This window comes from Tachyglossus aculeatus, chromosome 22 (assembly GCF_015852505.1).
Source record: "Tachyglossus aculeatus isolate mTacAcu1 chromosome 22, mTacAcu1.pri, whole genome shotgun sequence".
NCBI lineage: Eukaryota > Metazoa > Chordata > Mammalia > Monotremata > Tachyglossidae > Tachyglossus > Tachyglossus aculeatus.
Window position 1 is genome coordinate 51,553,545 of NC_052087.1, and position 23,661 is coordinate 51,577,205.

At 48.2% G+C, this 23,661-nt stretch overlaps 1 protein-coding gene across 1 annotated transcript in view; it reads left to right on the forward strand.

The window, feature by feature from the left end:
• Nucleotides 1-23,661, forward strand: part of LTBP3 (latent transforming growth factor beta binding protein 3) — an 84,880-nt gene that overhangs the window by 35,817 nt on the left and 25,402 nt on the right. Inside the window, exons 14-20 of the mRNA XM_038764089.1 lie at nt 328-459; nt 3,502-3,624; nt 3,755-3,877; nt 5,902-6,024; nt 9,907-10,026; nt 14,014-14,142; nt 15,733-15,900. Of these exons, the coding sequence (XP_038620017.1) occupies nt 328-459; nt 3,502-3,624; nt 3,755-3,877; nt 5,902-6,024; nt 9,907-10,026; nt 14,014-14,142; nt 15,733-15,900 (918 nt within the window). The remainder of the gene's footprint in view (nt 1-327; nt 460-3,501; nt 3,625-3,754; nt 3,878-5,901; nt 6,025-9,906; nt 10,027-14,013; nt 14,143-15,732; nt 15,901-23,661) is intronic.

The window sequence follows — 23,661 nt, forward strand, 5'->3', positions numbered from 1 at the left end:
GATTGGCTCCTCCGGGCCCGAGCACGAGGGCGGGGCCCTCCCGCCCTTCCTCCTGATTGGCTCCCCCGCGACCCTCGCCTTCTCCTGATTGGCTCCCCCGGGCCCGAGTACGTAGCCGGGCCCCCCTCCCCCCCTTCACCCGCCCTTCCTCCTGATTGGCTCCCCCGCGCCCTTCGCCTTCTCCTGATTGGCTCCCCCGGGCCGGGGTTTCATAGCCGGGCCCCCCTCTCCCGCCCTTCCTCCTGATTGGCTCCCCGGCTCCCCTCGCCTGCCCCTGATTGGCTCCCCTGCGCCCTCGCTTCCTCCCCATTGGCTGCTTGGCCGCAGACGTCAACGAGTGCTCCACCAAGCCGCACCTGTGCGGAGACGGCGGCTTCTGCTCCAATTTCCCGGGTCACTACAAGTGCAACTGTTTCTCCGGATACCGGCTCAAGCCCGCCCGCCCGCCCGTCTGCGAAGGTAACGGGACGTCTGAAAAAATGGGCATCCCATCATCATCATCATCAATCAATCAATCGTATTTATTGAGCGCTTACTGTGTGCAGAGCACTGGACTAAGCGCTTGGGAAGTACAAGTTGGCAACATAGAGAGACGGTCCCTACCCAACAACCGGCTCACAGTCTAGAATAATAATCTTGATGACATTCATTAAGCGCTTACTATGAATCAATCCATCAATCGTATTTATTGAGCGCTTACTGTGTGCAGAGCACTGGACTAAGCGCTTGGGAAATCCAAGTTGGCAACATGTAGAGACGGTCCCTACCCAACAGTGGGCTCACAGTCTAGAATAATAATCTTGATGGCATTCATTAAGCGCTTACTATGAATCAATCAATCGTATTTATTGAGCGCTTACTGTGTGCACAGCACTGGACTAAGCGCTTGGGAATAATAATGATGATGGCATTTATTAGCGCTTACTAGGTGCAAAGCACTGTTCTAGGCGCTGGGGAGGTTACAAGGTGAGCAGGTTGTCCCACGGGGGGCTCACAGTCTAAATCGCCATTTTACAGATGAGGGAACCGAGGCACAGAGAAGTGAAGTGACTTGCCCGAAGGCACACAGCTGACAGTTGGCGGAGCCGGGACGTACAAGTTGGCAACATATAGAGACAGTCCCTACCCAACAGTGGGCTCACAGTCTAGAATAATAATCGTGATGGCATTCATTAAGCGCTTACTGTGTGCAGAGCACTGTACTAAGCGCTTGGGAATTACAAGTTGGCAACATATAGAGACAGTCCCTACCCAACAGTGGGCTCACAGTCTACAATAATAATCATGATGGCATTCATTAAGTGCTTACTATGTGCAAAGCACTGTTCTAAGCGCTGGGGAGGATACAAGGTGATCAGGTTGTCCCACAGGGGGGCTCACAGTCTTCACCCCCATTTTCCAGATGAGGGAACTGAGGCCCAGAGATGTGAAGTGACTTACCCAGAGTCACCCAGCCGACAATTGGCGGAGCCGGGATTTGAACCCATGACCTCTGACTCCAAAGCCCGGGCTCTTTCCATTGATTAATAGGGCCTGATTCATTACATGTTCTCCCTCCTACTTAAGACTGACCCTCATGCAGAACTTGATTATCTGTCATCTACCCCAGTACCTAGGGACCGTCTCTATATGTTGCCAACTTGTATTTCCCATTCATTCAGCCATTCAGTCGTATTTATTGAGCGCTTACTGTGTGCAGGGCTCTGTACTAAGCGCTTGGGAAGTACTATGTGCCCGCTGTTGGGTAGGAACCGTCTCTATATGTTGCCAACTTGTACTTCCCAGGCGCTTAGTCCAGTGCTCTGCACACAGTAATATGATTGAATAAATGAATGAATATTATTATTACCCCAGCGCCTAGTACAGTGCTGCACACATAATCACTTGACAAAAAAACACAGTCATTATTATGATTTATTGCTGATAACCTCCCTAGACTGTGAGCCCGCTGTTGGGTAGGGACCGTGTCTATATGTTGCCAACTTGGACTTCCCAAGCACTTAGTTCAGTGCTCTGCACACAGTAATACGATTGAATGAATGAATGAATGAAATTATTATTACCCCAGCGCCTAGTACAGTGCTGGACACATAGTCGCTTGACAAAAAAAACACAGTCATTATTATGATTTATTGCTTATAACCTCCCTAGACTGTGAGCCCGCTGTCTCTATATGTTGCCAACTTGTACTTCCCAAGCGCTTAGTCCAGTGCTGGACACATAGTTGCTTGACAAAAAAACACAGTCATTATTATGGTTTAATGCTGATAACCTCCCTAGACTGTGAGCCTGCTGTTGAGTAGGGACCATCTCTATATGTTGCCAACTTGTACTTCCCAAGCGCTTAGTCCAGTGCTCTGCACACAGTAATATGATTGAATGAATAAATGAATATTATTATTATCGCAGCGCCTAGTACAGTGCTGGACACATAGTTGCTTGACAAAAAAACACAGTCATTATTATGATTTATTGCTGATAACCTCCCTAGACCGTGAGCCCGCTGTTGGGTAGGGACCATCTCTCTAGGTTGCCAACTTGTACTTCCCAAGCGCTTAGTTCAGTGCTCTGCACACAGTAATACGATTGAATGAATAAATGAATTCATTCATTATTATTACCCCAGCGCCTAGTACAGTGCTAGTACAAGTTGCCAACTTGTACTTCCCAAGCGCTTAGTACAGTGCTCTGCACACAGTAAGCGCTCAATAAATACAATTGATTGATAGTCCGTCTCTCTAGGTTGCCAACTTGTACTTCCCCAGCGCTTAGTCCAGTGCTCTGCACACAGTAATACGATTGAATGAATGAATGAATATTATTATTGCCCCAGCGCCTAGCACAGTGCTGGACACATAGTCGCTTGACAAAAAAACAGTCATTATTAATCAGTCAATCAGTCGTATTTATTGAGCGCTTACTGTGTGCAGAGCACTGGACTAAGCGCTTGGGAAGTCCAAGTTGGCAACATATAGAGACAGTCCCTGCCCAACAGTGGGCTCACAGTCTAAAAGTCATTATTAATCAATTAATCATATTGAGCGCTTACTGTGTGCAGAGCACTGTACTAAGCGCTTGGGAAGTCCAAGTTGGCAACACATAGAGACGGTCCCTACCCAACAGCGGGCTCACAGTCTAGAAGCGGGAGACGGACAACCAAACAAAACATATCAACAAAATAAAATAAATAGAAGTCATTCATTCAATCGTATTCATTGGGCTCACAGTCTAGAACAGGGGAGACAGACATTAATACAGTACTGTTTATTGTTGTATTGTACTTTCCCAAGCATTTAGTCCAGTTCATTCATTCATTCAATCGTATTTATTGAGCGCTGACTGTGTGCAGAGCACCGTACTAAGCGCTTGGGAAGAACAAGTTGGCAACATATAGAGACGGTCCCTACCCAACAGTGGGGTCCCTGTGCGAGTCGGGCCGGCCGGCTTTGATGGCCCGCCGCCCCCTTCTTCCTCCCTTCCCCATCCTCATCCTCGCCGCAGATATCGACGAGTGCCGGGATCCTGCCTCCTGCCCCGACGGCAAATGCGAAAACAGGCCCGGGAGCTTCAAGTGCACGGCCTGCCAACCCGGCTACCGCAGTCAAGGCGGCGGGGCCTGCCGCGGTGAGGGGGAAACGGGGGCCGCGGGGCCGGGGATGGGGGAGACGCCGATTGGGGGGGGATGCCGGACGCTCCCGGCCGAGCCGCTCGCTTAGACCGTGCGTGTTTTGTGTGTGTGTGTGTCTCCATCCAGACGTGGACGAGTGCGCGGAGGGCAGTCCGTGCCAGCACGGCTGGTGCCACAACCTGCCGGGCGCCTTCCGCTGCACCTGCGCCCAGGGCTACACCCCCGCCTCCGACGCCCGCAGCTGCATCGGTCAGTCGCATTTACTGAGCGCTTGGGAAAGTGCGGCACGATGGTCATCATCATCATCAGTCATATTTATTGAGCGCTTACTATGTGCAGAGCACTGGACTAAGCGCTTGGGAAGTACAAGTTGGCAACATGTAGAGACGGTCCCTACCCAACAGTGGGCTCACGGTCTAAAAGGGAGAGACAGAGAACAAAACCAAACATACTAACAAAATAAAAGAAATAGAATAGATAGGTACAAGCAAAATAAATAAATAGAGTAAGAAATATGTGCAAACATATATACAGGTGCTGTGGGGAAGGGAAGGAGGTAAGGTGGGGGGATAATAATAATAATAATAATAATAATAATAATAATAATGGCATTAAGCACTTACTCTGTGCAAAGCACTGTTCTAAGCGCTAGGGAGGTTACAAGGTGATCAGGTTGTCCCACGTGGGGCTCACAGTCTTCATCCCCATTTTACAGATGAGGGAACTGAGGCCCAGAGAAGTGAAGTGACTTGCCCAAAGTCACACAGCTGAGCCGGGATTCGAACCCATGCTCTGACTCCAAAGCCCGGGCTCTTTCCACCGAGCCACGCTGCTCCTCTGGGGATTCAATACCTGTTCTCCCTCCTACCTAAGACTATAAGCCCCTTGTGGGATTTAATTATTTCATAGCTACCCCAGGGCTCAGTACTGTGCTTGATACGTAGTAACTGCCGAACAAATCAATCAATCGTATTTATTGAGCGCTTACTATGTGCAGAGCACTGTACTAAGCGCTTGGGAAGTACAAATTGGCAACATAGAGAGACAGTCCCTACCCAACAGTGGGCTCACAGTCTAAAAGGGGGAGACGGAGAACAAAATGCCACAGTTCTTCTTATCGGGCAACATCTGGGCAGGAAGATGCCATGGGATGGGGGACGAGGGGGAGAGGAAGGAAGGGGCTCAGTATGGGAAGGCCTCCTGGAGGAGGTGAGCTCGCAGCAGGGCCTTGGCGGATGGACAGAGGGATTGGGGGCATTCTGAGCGCTGGGGAGGCTACAAGGTGATCAGGTTGTCCCACGGGGGGCTCACAGTCTTCATCCCCGTTTTACAGATGAAGGAACTGAGGCACAGAGAAGTCAAGTGACTTGCCCAAAGTCACACAGCTTATAATTGGCAGGGCCGGGATTTGAACCCATGGCCTCTGACTCCAAAGCCCGGGCTCTTTCCACTGAGCCACGCTGCTTCCCCTCGGCGGGTCAGTCAATCGATCAGTCATATTTAGTGAGCGTTAGTGTGTGCAGAGCACTGTTTGAAGCGCTTGGGAGAGTACAGTCTAACAGAGTTATAATAATAATGATATCATTTGATATCGTAATGATATCATAATAATAATGATATAAATAAGCATTTACCAAGTGCTTTCTATGTGCAAAGCACTGTTCTAAGCGCTGGGAAGTTTACAAGGCAATCAGGTTGTCCCACAGGGGGCTCACAGTCTTAATCCCCATTTTACAGATGAGGGAACTGAGGTCCAGAGAAGTGAATTTTCCTCTATTTATTTATTTATTTATTTTGCTTGTACGTATCTATTCTATTTTATTTTGTTAGTATGTTTGGTTTTGTTCTCTGTCTCCCCCTTTTAGACTGTGAGCCCACTGTTGGGTAGGGACTGTCTCTAGATGTTGCCAATTTGTACTTCCCAAGCGCTTAGTACAGTGCTCTGCACATAGTAAGCGCTCAATAAATACGATTGGTGATGATGATTCCAGGCCCGGGGGATGACGTGGGCCGGGGGTCGATGGCGGGACAGGCGAGAACGAGGGATGGTGAGGAGATTAGCGGCGGAGGGTGCGGGCTGGGCTGGAGAAGGACAGAAGGGAGGTGAGGGAGGAGGGGGCAAGGTGATGGACAACCTTGAAGCCCAGGGTGAGGAGTTTCTGCCTGATGCGCAGATTGATTGGTACCCGCCGCCGCACACGCACACGTCAGACAGCCGTAGTGATTGAGCGCTCTCCGTGTGCTTCCTCCCATCTCTTCTCTCCCCTCCCCAGATGTGGACGAGTGTGAGGCCGGTGACCTCTGCGAAAACGGGGTCTGCGCCAACACCCCTGGGTCCTTCCAGTGCCAGTGCCTTGCCGGCTATCACCTCTCCGGGGACCGGAGCCTCTGCGAAGGTGGGCAGGGACCCACACCGACCCTCCCCTGTTATTTAATAATCGTAATAATAATAATAACAGCATTTGTTAAGCGCTTACTATGTGCCAAGCACTGTTCTAAGCGCTGGGGAGGATGCAAGGTGATCAGGTTGTCCCATGGTGGGGGGGTCACAGTCTTCATCCCCGTTTGACAGATGAGGGCACTGAGAGAACAATAATAATAATAATAATAATGGCATTTGTTAAGCGCTTACTATGTGCAAAGCACTGTTCTAAGCGCTGGGGAGGATACAAGGTGATCAGGTTGTCCCACGGGGGGCTCACAGTCTTCATCCCCATTTGACAGATGAGGGCACTGAGAGAATAATAATAACAATAATAATAATAATGGCATTTGTTCAGCGCTTACTATGTGCAAAGCACTGTTCTAAGCGCTGGGGAGGATACAAGGTGATCAGGTTGTCCCACGGGGGGCTCACAGTCTTCATCCCCATTTGACAGATGAGGGCACTGAGAGAATAATAATAATAATAATGATAATAGTAATAATGGCATTTGTTAAGCGCTTACTATGTGCAAAGCACCGTTCTAAGCGCTGGGGAGGATACAAGGTGATCAGGTTGTCCCATGGCAGGGGCTCACAGTCTTCACCCCCATTTTCCAGATGAGGGCACTGAGAGAATAATAATAATAATAACAATAATAATAATAATGGCATTTGTTAAGCGCTTACTATGTGCAAAGCACTGTTCTAAGCGCTGGGGAGGATACAAGGTGATCAGGTTGTCCCGTGGCGGGGGCTCACAGTCTTCATCCCCATTTTCCAGATGAGGGCACTGAGAGAATAATAATAATAATAATGGCATTTGTTAAGCACTTACTATGTGCAAAGCACTGTTCTAAGCGCTGAGGAGGATACAAGGTGATCAGGTTGTCCCATGGCGGGGGCGCACAGTCTTCACCCCCATTTTCCAGATGAGGGCACTGAGAGAATAATAATAATAATAACAATAATAATAATAATGGCATTTGTTAAGCGCTTACTATGTGCAAAGCACTGTTCTAAGCGCTGGGGAGGATACAAGGTGATCAGGTTGTCCCGTGGCGGGGGCTCACAGTCTTCATCCCCATTTTCCAGATGAGGGCACTGAGAGAATAATAATAATAATAATGGCATTTGTTAAGCACTTACTATGTGCAAAGCACTGTTCTAAGCGCTGAGGAGGATACAAGGTGATCAGGTTGCCCCATGGAGGGCTCACAGTCTTCATCCCCATTTTACAGATGAGGGCACTGAGAGAATAATAATAATAATAATAATAACAATAACAATAATAATAATAATGGCATTTGTTAAGCGCTTACTATGTGCAAAGCTCTGTTCTAAGCGCTGGGGAGGATACAAGGTGATCGGGTTGTCCCATGGGGGGCTCACAGTCTTCATCCCCATTTTCCAGATGAGATCACTGAGAGAAGTGAAGCGACTGTTGGGTAGGGACTGTCTCTAAATATGTTGCCAATTTGTACTTCCCAAGTGCTTAGTACAGTGCTCTGCACACAGTAAGCGCTCAGTAAATATGATTGATGATAACTTGCCCCAAGTCACACAGCTGACAAGTGGCAGAGCCGGGATTCGAACCCATGACCTCTGACTCCCAAGCCCGGGCTCTTTATAATAATAATAATAATAGTAATAATAATAATAATAATTATGAAGCCCACTGTTGGGTATGGACTGTCCCTATATGTTGCCAACTTGTACTTCCCAAGCGCTTAGTACAGTGCTGTGCACACAGTAAGCGCTCAATAAATACGATTGATTGATTGATTGATTAAGCACTTGCTATGTGCAAAGCACCGTTCTGAGTGCTGGGGAGGCTACAAGGTGATCAGGTTGTCCCACGGGGGGCTCACAGTCTTCATCCCCGTTTTACAGATGAAGGAACTGAGGCACAGAGAAGTCAAGTGACTTGCCCAAAGTCACACAGCTTATAATTGGCAGGGCCGGGATTTGAACCCATGACCTCTGACTCCAAAGCCCAGGCTCCTTCCACTGAGCCACGCTGCTTCCCCTCGGCGGGTCAGTCAATCGATCAGTCATATTTAGTGAGCGTTAGTGTGTGCAGAGCACTGTTCGAAGCACTTGGGAGAGTACAGTCTAACAGAGTTATAATAATAATGATATCATTTGGTATCGTAATGATATCATAATAATAATGATATCATAAATAAGCATTTATCAAGTGCTTTCTATGTGCAAAGCACTGTTCTAAGCACTGGGAAGATTACAAGGCAATCAGGTTGTCCCACAGGGGGCTCACAGTCTTAATCCCCATTTTCCAGATGAGGGAATTGAGGCCCAGAGAAGTGAAGTGATTTGCCCAAAGTCACACAGCTGACAAGTGGCAGAGCCGGGATTCGAACCCATGACCTCTGACTCCAAAGCCCGGGCTCTTTCCACAGAGCTACGCTGCTTGGTGGGCACGTTCCCTGCCCACAACGAGTTGACGGTCTAGAGGGAACTCATTGGCTTTAGTGGCAACAGCCTGGGCTTGGGACTCAGAAGATGTGGGTTCTAATTCCGCCTCTGCCACTTCTCTGCTGGGTGACCTTGGGCTAGCCGCTTGGCTTCTCTGGGCCTCGGTTCCCTCATCTGTAAAACGGGGATGAAGACTGTGAGCCCCACGTGGGACAACCTGATCACCTTGTAATAATTATACAACCTGGGCAGGCTATGTTGCCAACGTGTACTTCCCAAGCGCTTAGTCCAGTGCTCTGCACACAGTAAGCGCTCAATAAATACGATTGAATGAATCAATCAATCAATCCATCGTGTTTATTGAGCGCTTACTGTGTGCAGAGCACTGGACTAAGCGCTTGGGAAGTACAAGTTGGCAGCATATCATCATCATCAATCATATTTATTGAGCGCTTACTATGTGCAGAGCACTGTACTAAGCGCTTGGGAAGTATATAGAGACGGTCCCTACCCAACAGCGGGCTCACAGGCTAGAATCAATCAATATCAATCAATCGTATTTACTGAGCGCTTACTGTGTGCAGAGCACTGTACTATGTTGCCAACTTGGACTTCCCAAGCGCTTAGTCCAGTGCTCTGCACACAGTAAGCGCTCAATAAATACAATTGAATGAATGAATGCAAGTTGGCAACATCTAGAGACAGTCCCTACCCAACAGTGGGCTCACAGTCTAAAAGGGGGAGACAGAGAACAGAACCAAACATACTAACAAAATAAAATAAATAGAATAGATAGGTACAAGTAAAATAAATAAATAGAGTAATAAATATGTACATACATATATACAGGTGCTGTGGGGAAGGGAAGGAGGTAAGATGAGGGGGCGAGGGGGAGAGGAAGGAAGGGGCTCAATCTGGGAAGGCCTCCTGGAGGAGGTGAGCTCTCAGTAGGGCCTTGAAGGGAGGAAGAGAGCTAGCTTGGCGGATGGGGAAGGGGGAGACAGAGAACAAAACCAAACATATTAACAAAATAAAATAAATAGAATAGATATGTACAAGTAAAATAAATAAATAGAGTAATAAATATGTACATATATACATATCTACAGAATGAATGAATGAATAATAATAATGATGGTATTTGTTAAGCGCTTGCTATGCGCTTAGAACAGTGCTTTGCACATAGTAAGCGCTTAACAAATACCAATTATTATTATTATTATATGCGCTTAGAACAGTAAGCTCTTAAATACCGTAATTATTGTTCTCATCGCACTCCGTGATGCCCCCCCACTCCCGGAGGAGGCCCCGCTGGTGGGCGGCTGCAGCGTAGACCCCCCCAGCCCCGCGGGCCTGGGTTCGAGAGGGCGGGAGGAGAAGGCTCACGGGACGGGCCAACGGTGACCGACTCCGTCCCGCAGATATCGACGAATGCGACTTTCCGGCCGCCTGCATCGGGGGCGAATGCAGCAACACCAATGGCTCCTATCGCTGCCTCTGTCCCGCCGGGCACCGGCTGGTGGGCGGCAGGAAGTGCCAAGGTACACGGAATCCGGGAATCCCGGGCCTGGGAATCGCGAGGTCGTCGCTTCCGATCCCTGCCCTGCCACTTATAAGAACAATAACAGAATAATAACAGTGTAAGAACAATACTGATGGCATTTATTGAGCGCTTACTACGTGCAAAGCACCGTCCTAAGCGCCGGGGAGGCTACAAGGTGATAATAATAATAATGATGGCATTTATTAAGCGCTTACTGTGTGCAAAGCCCTGTTCTAAGCGCTGGGGAGGTTACAAGGTGATCAGGTTGTCCCACGGGGGGCTCACAGTCTTCATCCCCATTTTACAGATGAGGGAACTGAGGCCCAGAGAAGTGAAGTGACTTGCCCAAAGTCACCCAGCTGACAATTGGCGGAGCCGGGGTTTGAACCCATGACCTGTGACTCCAAAGCCCGGGCTCTTTTCCACTGAGCCGCGCTGCTTCTCGCTGATCAGGCTGTAATGTGATAATATAATAATTGCATTTGTTAAGCGCTTACTATGTGCAAAGCACCGTTCTAAGCGCTGGAGGGGGATACAAGGTGATCAGGTTGTCCCACGGGGGGCTCACAGTCTTAATCCCCTTTTTACAGATGAGGGAACTGAGGCTCAGAGAAGTGAAGTGACTTGCAGAGAAGTGAAGTGACTTGCCCAAGGTCACACAGCAGACATGTGGCAGAGCCGGGATTCGAACCCATGACCTCTGACTCCCAAGCCCGGGCTCTTTCCACTGAGCCACGCTGCTTCTCTGTCCCAGGCTGTCCCACGGGGGGCTCGCAGTCTTAACCTCCATTTTCCAGATGAGGTCACTGAGGCCCAGAGAATCAATCAATCCATCAATCGTATTTATTGAGCGCTTACCGTGTGCAGAGCACTGGACTAAGCGCTGGGGAAGTCCAAGTTGGCAACATAGAGAGGCAGTCCCTACCCAACAGTGGGCTCACAGTCTAAAAGGGGGAAGTGAAGTGACCTGCCAGCTGACAGTTGGCGGAGCCGGGACTTGAACCCATGACCTCCGGCTCCAAAGCCCGGGCTCTTTCTACTGAGCCACACTGCTTCTCTATAATAACGATGGTGGCATTTGTTAAGCGCTTACTATGTGCAAAGCACTGTTCAAAGCGCTGGGGAGGATACAAGGTGATCAGGTTGTCCCACGCGGGGCTCACAGTCTTCATCCCCATTTTCCAGATGAGGGAACTGAGGCCCAGAGAAGTGAAGTGACTTGCCCAAAGTCACACAGCTGACAATTAGCAGAGCCGGAATTTGAACCCGTGACCTCTGACTCCCAAGCCCGGGCTCTTTTCCGCTGAGCCACGCTGCTTCTCTTCTGGGTGACCCTGGCCGTGAGAACCTGCCCGGCTCAAGTGCTTAGTACAGTGCTCTGCACGCAGTAAGCGCTCAATAAATACGATTGAATGAATGGACGGATCCCTTTGCTTCTCTGGGCCTCAGTGACCTCATCTGGAAAATGGGGATTGAGACTGAGAGCCCCACATGGGACAGGGACTCTGTCCAACTCGATTGGCTTGTATCCACCCCAGTGCTTAGTACGGTGCCTGGCATGTAGTAAGCGCTTAAATGGTGATGATGATGGCACTTATTAAGCGCTTACCATGTGCAAAGCACTGTTCTAAGCGCTGGGGAGGTTACAAGGTGATCAGGTTGTCCCACGGGGGGCTCACAGTCTTCATCCCAACTTGTACTTCCAACTTGTACCTCCCAAGCGCTTAGTACAGAGAAGCAGCGTGGCTCAGTGGAAAGAACATGGGCTTTGGAGTCAGAGGTCATGGGTTCTAATCCCGGCTCCGCCACATGTCAGCTGTGTGACCTTGAGCAAGTCACTTCACTTCTCTGAGCCTCAGTTCCCTCTTCTGTAAAATGGGGATTAAGACTGTGAGCCCATGTGGGACAACCTGATCACTTTGTGTCCCCCCCCAGCGCTTAGGACAGTGTTTTGCACATAGTAAGCGTTTAACAAATGCCAACATTATTATTAGTAGTAGTAGTACGGTGCTCTGCACACAGTAAGCGCTCAATAAATGATGATGATGGCATTTATTAAGCGCTTACTATGTGCAAAGCACTGTTCTAAGCACTGGGGAGGTTACAGGGTGATCAGGTTGTCCCACGGGGAGCTCACAGTCTTCATCCCAACTTGTACTTCCCAAGCGCTTAGTACAGAGAAGCAGTGTGGCTCAGTGGAAAGAGCCCGGGCTTGGGAGCCAGAGGTCCTGGGTTCTAATCCCGGCTCTGCCACTTGTCAGCTGGGTGACTTCGGGCAAGTCACTTCACTTCTCTGGGCCTCAGTTCCCTCATCTGTAAAACGGGGATTAAGACTGTGAGCCCCCTTGTGGGACAACCGATCACCTTGTACCTCCCCAGCGCTTAGAACAGTGCTTTGCACATAATAAGCGCTTAATAAATGCCATTATTATTATTATTATTATTATTAAATATGATTGAAATCCCCATTTTTCCAGCTGAGGCCCAGAGAAGTGAAGCGACTTGCCCAAAGTCACCCAGCTGACAGTTGGTGGAGCCGGGATTGGAACCCATGACCTCTGACTCCAAAGCCCGGGTTCTTTCCACCGAGCCACGCTGCTTCTCAAATCCCGTGGCCGTTAGCCGGGCAGAGGGGAGGGGGGCTTGGTTGTCCAGCCTAGTTATTATTAATAAATACGATTGAAATCCCCATTTTCCAACGGAGGCCCAGAGAAGTGAAGCGACTTGGTCACCCAGCTGACAGTTGGTGGAGCCGGGATTGGAACCCATGACCTCTGACTCCAAAGCCCGGGTTCTTTCCACGGAGCCACGCTGCTTCTCAAATCCCGTGGCAGTTAGGCAGGCGGAGGGGAAGGGGACTTGGTTGTCCAGCCTAGTTATTATTAATAAGTACGATTGAAATCCCCATTTTCCAACTGAGGCCCAGAGAAGTGAAGCGACTTGAAGTCACCCAGCTGACAGTTGGTGGAGCCGGGATTGGAACCCACGACCTCTGACTCCAAAGCCCGGGTTCTTTCCACGGAGCCGCGCTGCTTCTCAGATCCCGTGGCCGTTAGGCAGGCGGAGGGGAAGGGGACTTGATTGTCCAGCCTAGTTATTAATAAATACGATTGAAATCCCCATTTTCCAACGGAGGCCCAGAGAAGTGAAGCGACTTGGTCACCCAGCTGACAGTTGGTGGAGCCGGGATTGGAACCCATGACCTCTGACTCCAAAGCCCGGGTTCTTTCCACCGAGCCACGCTGCTTCTCAGATCCCGTGGCCGTTAGCCGGGCGGAGGGGAGGGGGGCTTGATTGTCCAGCCTAGTTATTAATAAATACGATTGAAATCCCCATTTTCCAACTGAGGCCCAGAGAAGTGAAGCGACTTGGTCACCCAGCTGACAGTTGGTGGAGCCGGGATTGGAACCCATGACCTCTGACTCCGAAGCCCGGGTTCTTTCCACCGAGCCGCGCTGCTTCTCAGATCCCGTGGCCGTTAGCCGGGCGGAGGGGAGGGGGGCTTGATTGTCCAGCCTAGTTATTAATAAACACGATTGAAATCCCCATTTTCCAACGGAGGCCCAGAGAAGTGAAGCGACTTGGTCACCCAGCTGACAGTTGGTGGAGCCGGGATTGGAACCCATGACCTCTGACTCCAAAGCCCGGGTTCTTTCCACCGAGCCACGCTGCTTCTCAAATCCCGTGGCCGTTAGGCAGGCGGAGGGGAAGGGGGCTTGGTTGTCCAGCCTAGTTATTATTAATAAGTACGATTGAAATCCCCATTTTCCAACTGAGGCCCAGAGAAGTGAAGCGACTTGAAGTCACCCAGCTGACAGTTGGTGGAGCCGGGATTGGAACCCATGACCTCTGACTCCGAAGCCCGGGTTCTTTCCACGGAGCCACGCTGCTTCTCAGATCCCGTGGCCATTAGGCGGACGGAGGAGAGGGGGGGCCCGGTTGTCCAGCCTAGCGTCGGTCCTCGATCGCCTCCTCCTTCTCTCAGACATCGACGAATGCAGTCAGGACCCCGGCCTCTGCCTGCCCCACGGGGCCTGTGACAACCTGCACGGCTCCTACGCCTGCGTCTGCGACGAGGGCTTCGCCCCGACCCCGGACCGGCACGGCTGCGAGGGTGAGTGGGCCGGCTCTTTCATTCCTTCATTCAATCGTATTTAGTGAGCGCTTACTGCGTGCAGAGCACTGTACTAAGCACTTGGGAAGTACAAGTCGGCAACACATAGAGACGGTCCCTACCCAGCAGCGGGCTCACAGTCTAGAAGGGGGAGACGGACGACAAAACAAAACATCTTAACCAAATAAAATAAATAGAATAAATATGTAAAAGTAAAATAGAGTAATAAATTCATTCAATCATATTTATTGAGCGCTTACTGTGTGCAGAGCACTGGACTAAGCGCTTGGGAAGGACAAGTCGGCAACACATAGAGACGGTCCCTACCCAGCAGCGGGCTCACAGTCTAGAAGGGGGAGACGGACGACAAAACAAAACATCTTAACCAAATAAAATAAATAGAATAAATATGTACAAGTAAAATAGAGTAATAAATTCATTCATTCATTCAGTCGTATTTATTGAGCGCTTACTGTGTGCAGAGCACTGGACTAAGTGTTTGGGAAGGACAAGTCGGCAACACATAGAGACGGTCCCTACCCAACAGCGGGCTCACCATCTAGAAGGGGGAGACGGACGACAAAACAAAACTTATTAACCAAATAAAATAAATGGAATAAATATGTACAAGTAAAATAAATAGAGTAATAAATTAATTCATTCAGTTGTATTTATTGAGCGCTTACTGTGTGCAGAGCACTGGACTAAGTGCTTGGGAAGGACAAGTTGGCAACATCTAGAGACAGTCCCTACCCAACAGTGGGCTCACAGTCTAGAAAGGGGAGATGGACAACAAAACAAAACATCTTAACCAAATAAAATAAATAGAATAAATACGTACAAGTAAAATAAATAGAGTAATAAATTCATTCATTCATTCAATTGTATTTATTGAGCGCTTACTGTGTGCAGAGCAGTGGACTAAGCGCTTGGGAAGGACAAGTCGGCAACACATAGAGACGGTCCCTACCCAACAGCGGGCTCACAGTCTAGGAGGGGGAGACGGCCGACAAAACAAAACATATTAACCAAATAAAGTAAATAGAATAAATATGTACAAGTAAAATAGAGTAATAAATTCATTCATTCAATCGTATTTATTGAGCGCTTACTGTGTGCAGAGCACTGGACTGAGCGCTTGGGAAGGACAAGTCGGCAACACATAGAGACGGTCCCTACCCACCAGCGGGCTCACAGTCTAGGAGGGGGGAGACGGACGACAAAACAAAACATATTAACCAAATAAAATATATAGAATAAATATGTACAAATAAATAGAGTATACAAACATATATACAGGTGGTGTGGGGAGGGGAAGGAGGTAAGGCGGAGGGGATGGGAAGGGGGAGAGGAAGGAGGGGGCTCAGTCTGGGAAGGCCTCCTGGAGGAGGTGAACAAACATATATCCATATATCCAGGTGCTGTGGGGAGGGGATGGAGGTATGGCAGGGGATGGGGAGGGGAAGGAGGGGGCTGAGTGTGGGAAGACCTCCTGGAGGAGGTGAGCTCTCAGTAGGGCTTTGAAGGGAGGATGGGGGGGGTGGGGAGGGGTCTGGGTCCTGGGGCCTGACCCCCGTGCCCTCCTCGCAGAGGTGGAGCTGCCCCACCACAAGAAGGAGTGCTACCTGAACTTCGACGACACCGTCTTCTGCGACAGCGTCCTGGCCACCAACGTCACCCAGCAGGAATGCTGCTGTTCCCTGGGGGCCGGCTGGGGCGACCACTGCGAGATCTACCCCTGTCCCGTCCTCAGCTCAGGTCCGCGCCCGCCCCGGGGGACCGACCGACCGACCGACGGACGGACGCCACCCATCTCCCTCCTTCCCTATCAATCAATCAATCAGTGGTATCGAGCGCTTACTGGTTGCAGAGCACCGTACTAAGCACTTGGGAGAGTACAGTATAACTGTTGGTAGACTGGTGGTAGACTCTCCCATTCGTTCATTCATTCATTCAATCGTATTTATGGAGCGCTTACCGGGTGTTGGTAGACTCTCCCATTCGTTCATTCACTCATTCAATCGTATTTATGGAGCACTTACCGGGTGTTGGTAGACTCTCCCATTCATTCATTCATATTTATTGAGCGCTTACGGACGGACAGACGGAGGCCACCCACCTCCCTCCTTCCCTATCAATCCATCAGTGGTATTGAGCGCTTACTGGTTGCAGAGCACCGTACTAAGCACTTGGGAGAGTACAGTATAACTGTGCTGGTAGACTGGTGGTAGACTCTCCCATTCGTTCATTCATTCATTCAGTCGTATTTATGGAGCCCTTACTGGGTGTTGGTAGACTCTCCCATTCATTCATTCATTCATGTTTATTGCGTGCTTACGGACGGACGGAGGCCACCCATCTCCCTCCTTCCCAATCAGTCAGTGGTATTGAGCGCTTACTGGTTGCAGAGCACCGTACTAAGCACTTGGGAGAGTACAGTATAACTGTGTTGGTAGACTGTCTCGTGGTAGACTCTCCCATTCATTCATTCATTCAGTCGTATTTATGGAGCGCTTACCGGGTGTTGGTAGACTCTCCCATTCGTTCATTCACTCATTCAGTCGTATTTATGGAGCACTTACCAGGTGTTGGTAGACTCTCCCATTCGGGTGTTGGTAGACTCTCCCATTCATTCATTCATTCATTCATTCATTCATGTTTATTGAGCGCTTACAGACAGACGGAGGGTGGCCACCCACCTCCCTCCTTCCCTATCAATCAGTCAATCAGTGGTATTGAGCGCTTCCTGGTTGCAGAGCACCGTACTAAGCACTTGGGAGAGTACAGTATAACTATGTTGGTAGACTGTCTGTTGGTAGACTCTCCCATTCGTTCATTCATTCATTCAATCGTATTTATGGAGCACTTACCAGGTGTTGGTAGACTCTCCCATTCGTTCATTCACTCATTCAATCGTATTTATGGAGCGCTTACCGGGTGTTGGTAGACTTTCCCATTCATTCATTCATTCATTCATATTTATTGAGTGCTTACAGACGGACAGATGGAGGCCACCCATCTCCCTCCTTCCCTATCAATCAATCAATCAGTGGTATTGAGCGCTTCCTGGTTGCAGAGCACCATACTAAGCACTTGGGAGAGTACAGTATAACTGTGTTGGTGGACTGACTGTTGGTAGACTCTCCCATTCGTTCATTCATTCAATCATATTTTTAGACTGTGAGCCCACTGTTGGGTAGGGACTGTCTCTTTACGTTGCCAACTGTACTTCCCAAGCGCTTAGTACAGTGCTCTGCACACAGTAAGTACGCAATAAATATGATTGATTTATGGAGCGCTTACTGGGTGTTGGTAGACTCTCCCATTCATTCATTCATTCATTCATATTTACTGAGCGCTTACAGTGTGCAGAGCACTGGACTAAGCGCTTGGGGTGGACGAATTGGCAACGTAGAGAGATGGTCGCTACCCAACAGCGGGCTCACAGTCTAGAAGGGGGAGACAGGCAACAAAACAAAACATATTAAAAGATAAATAGGATAGTAAATATGTACAAGTAAAATAGAGTAATCTGTACAAATATATCAATCAATCGTATTTATTGAGCGCTTACTGTGTGCAGAGCACTGTACTAAGTGCTTATATATACAGGTGCTTTATATATATACAGGTGCTGTGGGGAGGGGAAGGAGGTAGGGTGGGGGGATGGGGAGGGGGAGAGGAAAAAGGGGGCTCAGTCTGGGAAGGCCTCCTGGAGGAGGTGGGCTCTCAGTAGGACTCTTCTAGACTGTGAGCCCGTTGTTGGGTAGGAACCATCTCTATATGTTGCCAACTTGGACTTCCCAAGCGCTCAGTCCAGTGCTCTACACACAGCGCTCAATAAATACGATTGAATGAATGAATAAATGGTATTGAGTGCTTACTGGGTGCCGAGCACTGTACTAAGCGCTTGGGAGAGTACAGTATAACTGTGTTGGTAGACTCTTCTAGACTATGAGCCCACTGTTGGGTAGGGACCATCTCTATATGTTGCCGACTTGTACTTCCCAAGCGCTTAGTACAGTGCTCTACATACAGTAAGCACTCAATAAACACGATTGATGATGATGATGATAAATATGATTGAATGAATGAATGAATAAATGGTATTGAGTGCTTACTGGGTGTCGAGCACTGTAGTAAGCGCTTGGGAGAGCACAGTATAACTGTTGGTGGACTGTGTGTTGGTAGACTCTTCTAGACTGTGAGCCCACTGTTGGGTAGGGACCGTCTCTGTATGTTGCTGACTTGTACTTCCCAAGCGCTCAGTCCAGTGCTCTGCGCACAGTAAGCGCTCAATAAATACGACTGAATGAATGAATAAATGGTATTGAATGCTTACTGGGTGCCGAGCACTGTACTAAGCGCTTGGGAGAGTACAGTATAACTGTGTTGGTAGACTCTTCTAGACTATGAGCCCACTGTTGGGTAGGGGACCATCTCTATATGTTGCCGACTTGTACTTCCCAAGCGCTCAGTCCAGCGCTGTACACACAGTAAGTGCTCAATAAATACGATTGAATGAATGAATGAATAAATGGTATTGAGTGCTTACTGGGTGCCGAGCACTGTACTAAGCGCTTGGGAGAGTACAGTATGACTGTGTTGGTAGACTCTTCTAGACTATGAGCCCACTGTTGGGTAGGGACCATCTCTATATGTTGCCGACTTGTACTTCCCAAGCGCTTAGTACAGTGCTCTACATACAGTAAGCGCTCAATAAACACGATTGATGATGATGATGATAAATATGATTGAATGAATGAATGAATGAATGGTATTGAGTGCTTACTGGGTGTCGAGCACTGTAGTAAGCGCTTGGGAGAGCACAGTATAACTGTTGGTGGACTGTGTGTTGGTAGACTCTTCTAGACTGTGAGCCCACTGTTGGGTAGGGACCGTCTCTGTATGTTGCTGACTTGTACTTCCCAAGCGCTCAGTCCAGTGCTCTGCGCACAGTAAGCGCTCAATAAATACGACTGAATGAATGAATAAATGGTATTGAATGCTTACTGGGTGCCGAGCACTGTACTAAGCGCTTGGGAGAGTACAGTATAACTGTGTTGGTAGACTCTTCTAGACTATGAGCCCACTGTTGGGTAGGGGACCATCTCTATATGTTGCCGACTTGTACTTCCCAAGCGCTCAGTCCAGCGCTGTACACACAGTAAGTGCTCAATAAATACGATTGAATGAATGAATGAATAAATGGTATTGAGTGCTTACTGGGTGCCGAGCACTGTACTAAGCGCTTGGGAGAGTACAGTATGACTGTGTTGGTAGACTCTTCTAGACTATGAGCCCACTGTTGGGTAGGGACCATCTCTATATGTTGCCGACTTGTACTTCCCAAGCGCTTAGTACAGTGCTCTACATACAGTAAGCGCTCAATAAACACGATTGATGATGATGATGATAAATATGATTGAATGAATGAATGAATGAATGGTATTGAGTGCTTACTGGGTGTCGAGCACTGTAGTAAGCGCTTGGGAGAGCACAGTATAACTGTTGGTGGACTGTGTGTTGGTAGACTCTTCTAGACTGTGAGCCCACTGTTGGGTAGGGACCGTCTCTGTATGTTGCTGACTTGTACTTCCCAAGCGCTCAGTCCAGTGCTCTGCGCACAGTAAGCGCTCAATAAATACGACTGAATGAATGAATAAATGGTATTGAATGCTTACTGGGTGCCGAGCACTGTACTAAGCGCTTGGGAGAGTACAGTATAACTGTGTTGGTAGACTCTTCTAGACTATGAGCCCACTGTTGGGTAGGGGACCATCTCTATATGTTGCCGACTTGTACTTCCCAAGCGCTCAGTCCAGCGCTGTACACACAGTAAGTGCTCAATAAATACGATTGAATGAATGAATGAATAAATGGTATTGAGTGCTTACTGGGTGCCGAGCACTGTACTAAGCGCTTGGGAGAGTACAGTATGACTGTGTTGGTAGACTCTTCTAGACTATGAGCCCACTGTTGGGTAGGGACCATCTCTATATGTTGCCGACTTGTACTTCCCAAGCGCTTAGTACAGTGCTCTACATACAGTAAGCGCTCAATAAATACGATTGATGATGATGATGATAAATATGATTGAATGAATGAATGAATAAATGGTATTGAGTGCTTACTGGGTGCCGAGCACTGTAGTAAGCGCTTGGGAGGGTACAGTATAACTGTGTTGGTAGACTCTTCTAGACTATGAGCCCACTGTTGGGTAGGGACCGTCTCTATATGTTGCCGACTTGTACTTCCCAAGCGCTCAGTCCAGTGCTCTACACACAGTAAGCGCTCAATAAATACGACTGAATGAATGAATAAATGGTATTGAATGCTTACTGGGTGCCGAGCACTGTACTAAGCGCTTGGGAGAGTACAGTTTGACTGTGTTGGTAGACTCTTCTAAACTATGAGCCCACTGTTGGGTAGGGACCGTCTCTATATGTTGCCGACTTATACTTCCCAAGCGCTTAGTACAGTGCTCTGCACACAGTAAGCACTCAATAAATACGATTGATTGATAGACATATTCCTTGCCCAGAGCGAGCTTACAGTCTAGAGAGGGATCAATCAATCAGTGGTATTTATTGAGCGCTTACTGTGTGCAGAGCACTGGACTAATTGCTTGCGAGAATACAATACAAGAATAGAACAGACACATTCCCTTCCCACATGGTATTTATTGAGCGCTTACTGTGTGCAGAGCACTGTACTAAGTGCTTGGGAGATTACAAAACAATAGAATAGACACAGTCCCTTCCCACAGGGTATTTATTGAGCGCTTACTGTGTGCAGAGCACTGTACTAAGTGCTTGGGAGAGTACAAAACAACAACAGACTAGACACCGTCCCTTCCCACGTGGTATTTATTGAGCTCTTACTGTGTACAGAGCACTAAGTGCTTGGGAGAGTACAAAACAACAATAGAATAGACACCGTCCCATCCCACATGGTATTTATTGAGTGCTTACTGGTGCAGGGCACTGTACTGAACACTTGGGAGAGTACAAAACACCAACAGAATAGACACCGTCCCTTCCCACATGGTATTTATTGAGCGCTTACTGTGTGCAGAGCACTGTACTGAACATTTGGGAGAGTCCAATGTAACTGTGTTGGGAGACACATTCCCTGCTCACAATGAGTTAATCTAGGGGGAGTAAATCAATTAATGGTGTTTATTGAGCGCTTACTGTGTGCAGAGCACTGTACTGAACATTTGGGAGAGTCCAGTGTAACTGGTAGACACATTCCCTGCTCACAACGAGTTAGTCTAGGGGGAGTAAATCAATTAATGGTATTTATTGAGTGCTTACTGTGTGCAGAGCACTGTATTAAGTGCTTGGGAGAGTACAAAACAACAATAGACTAGACACCGTCCCTTCCCACATGGCATTTATTGAGCTCTTACTGTGTGCAGAGCACTGTACTAAGTGCTTGGGAGAGTATAAAACAACAAAAGACTAGACACCGTCCCTTCCCACATGGTATTTATTGAGCTCTTACTGTGTGCAGAGCACTTAAGTGCTTGGGAGAGTACAAAACAACAATAGAAAAGACACTGTCCCTTCCGACATGGTATTTATTGAGCGCTTACTGTGTGCAGAGCACTGTACTGAACATTTGGGAGAGTACAAAACAATAGAATAGACACCGTCCCTTCCCACATGGTCTTTATTGAGCGCTTACTGTGTGCAGAGCACTGTACTGAACATTTGGGAGAGTCCAGTGTAACTGTGTTGGGAGACACATTCCCTGCTCACCGTGAGTTAGTCTAGGGGGAGTAAATCAATTAATGGTATTTATTGAGCACTTACTGTGTGTAGAGCACTGTACTGAACATTTGGGAGAGTCCAGTGTAACCGGTAGACACATTCCCTGCTCACAACGAGCTAGTCTAGGGGGAGTAAATCAATTAATGGTATTTATTGAGCGCTTACTGTGTGTAGAGCACTGTATTAAGTGCTTGGAAGAGTACAAAACAACAATAGACTAGACACTGTCCCTTCCCACATGGTATTTATTGAGCTCTTACTGTGTGCAGAGCACTAAGTGCTTGGGAGAGTACAAAACAACAATAGACTGGACACTGTCCCGTCCCACATGGTATTTATTGAGCTCTTACTGTGTGCAGAGCACTGTACTGAACATTTGGGAGAGTACAAAACACCAATAGAATAGACACCGTCCCGTCCCACATGATATTTATTGAGCGCTTACAGTGTGCAGAGCATTATACTAAGTGCTTGGGAGATTACAGCACAATAGAATAGACACCATCCCTTCCCACATGGTATTTATTGAGCTCTTACTGTGTGCAGAGCACTGTACTGAACATTTGGGAGAGTACAAAACACCAATAGAATAGACACCGTCCCGTCCCACATGATATTTATTGAGCGCTTACAGTGTGCAGAGCATTATACTAAGTGCTTGGGAGATTACAGCACAATAGAATAGACACCATCCCGTCCCACATGGTATTTATTGAGCTCTTACTGTGTGCAGAGCACTGTACTGAACATTTGGGAGAGTACAAAACACCAATAGAATAGACACCGTCCCGTCCCACATGATATTTATTGAGCGTTTACAGTGTGCAGAGCATTATACTAAGTGCTTGGGAGATTACAGCACAATAGAATAGACACCATCCCTTCCCACAGGGTATTTATTGAGCGCTTACTGTGTGCAGAGCACTGTACTAAGTGCTTGGGAGAGTACAAAACAACAATAGACTAGACACCGTCCCGTCCCACATGGTATTTATTGAGCGCTTACTGTGTGCAGAGCACTGTACTGAACATTTGGGACAGTACAAAACACCAATAGAATAGACACCGTCCCGTCCCACATGGTATTTATTGAGCGCTTACTGTGTGCAGAGCACTGTACTGAACATTTGGGAGAGTCCAGTGTAACTGTGTTGGTAGACACATTCCCTGCTCACAACGAGTTAGTCTAGGGGGAGTAAATCAATTAATGATATTTATTGAGCACTTGCTGTGTGCAGAGCACTGTACTGAACATTTGGGAGAGTCCAATGTAACTGGTAGACACATTCCCTGCTCACAACGAGTTAGTCTAGGGGGAGTAAATCAATTAATGGTATTTATTGAGCGCTTACTGTGTGCAGAGCACTGTATTAAGTGCTTGGGAGAGTACAAAACAATAATAGACTAGACACCGTCCCTTCCCATATGGTATTTATTGAGCTCTTACTGTGTGCAGAGCACTAAGTGCTTGGGAGAGTACAAAACAACAATAGAATAGACACAGTCCCGTCCCACATGGTATTTATTGAGCGCTTACTGTGTGCAGGGCACTGTACTGAACATTTGGGAGAGTACAAAACACCAACAGAATAGACACCATCCCTTCCCACATGGTATTTATTGAGCGCTTACTGTGTGCAGAGCACTGTACTGAACATTTGGGAGAGTCCAGTGTAACTGGTAGACACATTCCCTGCTCACAACGTTAGTCTAGGGGGAGTAAATCAATTAATGGTATTTA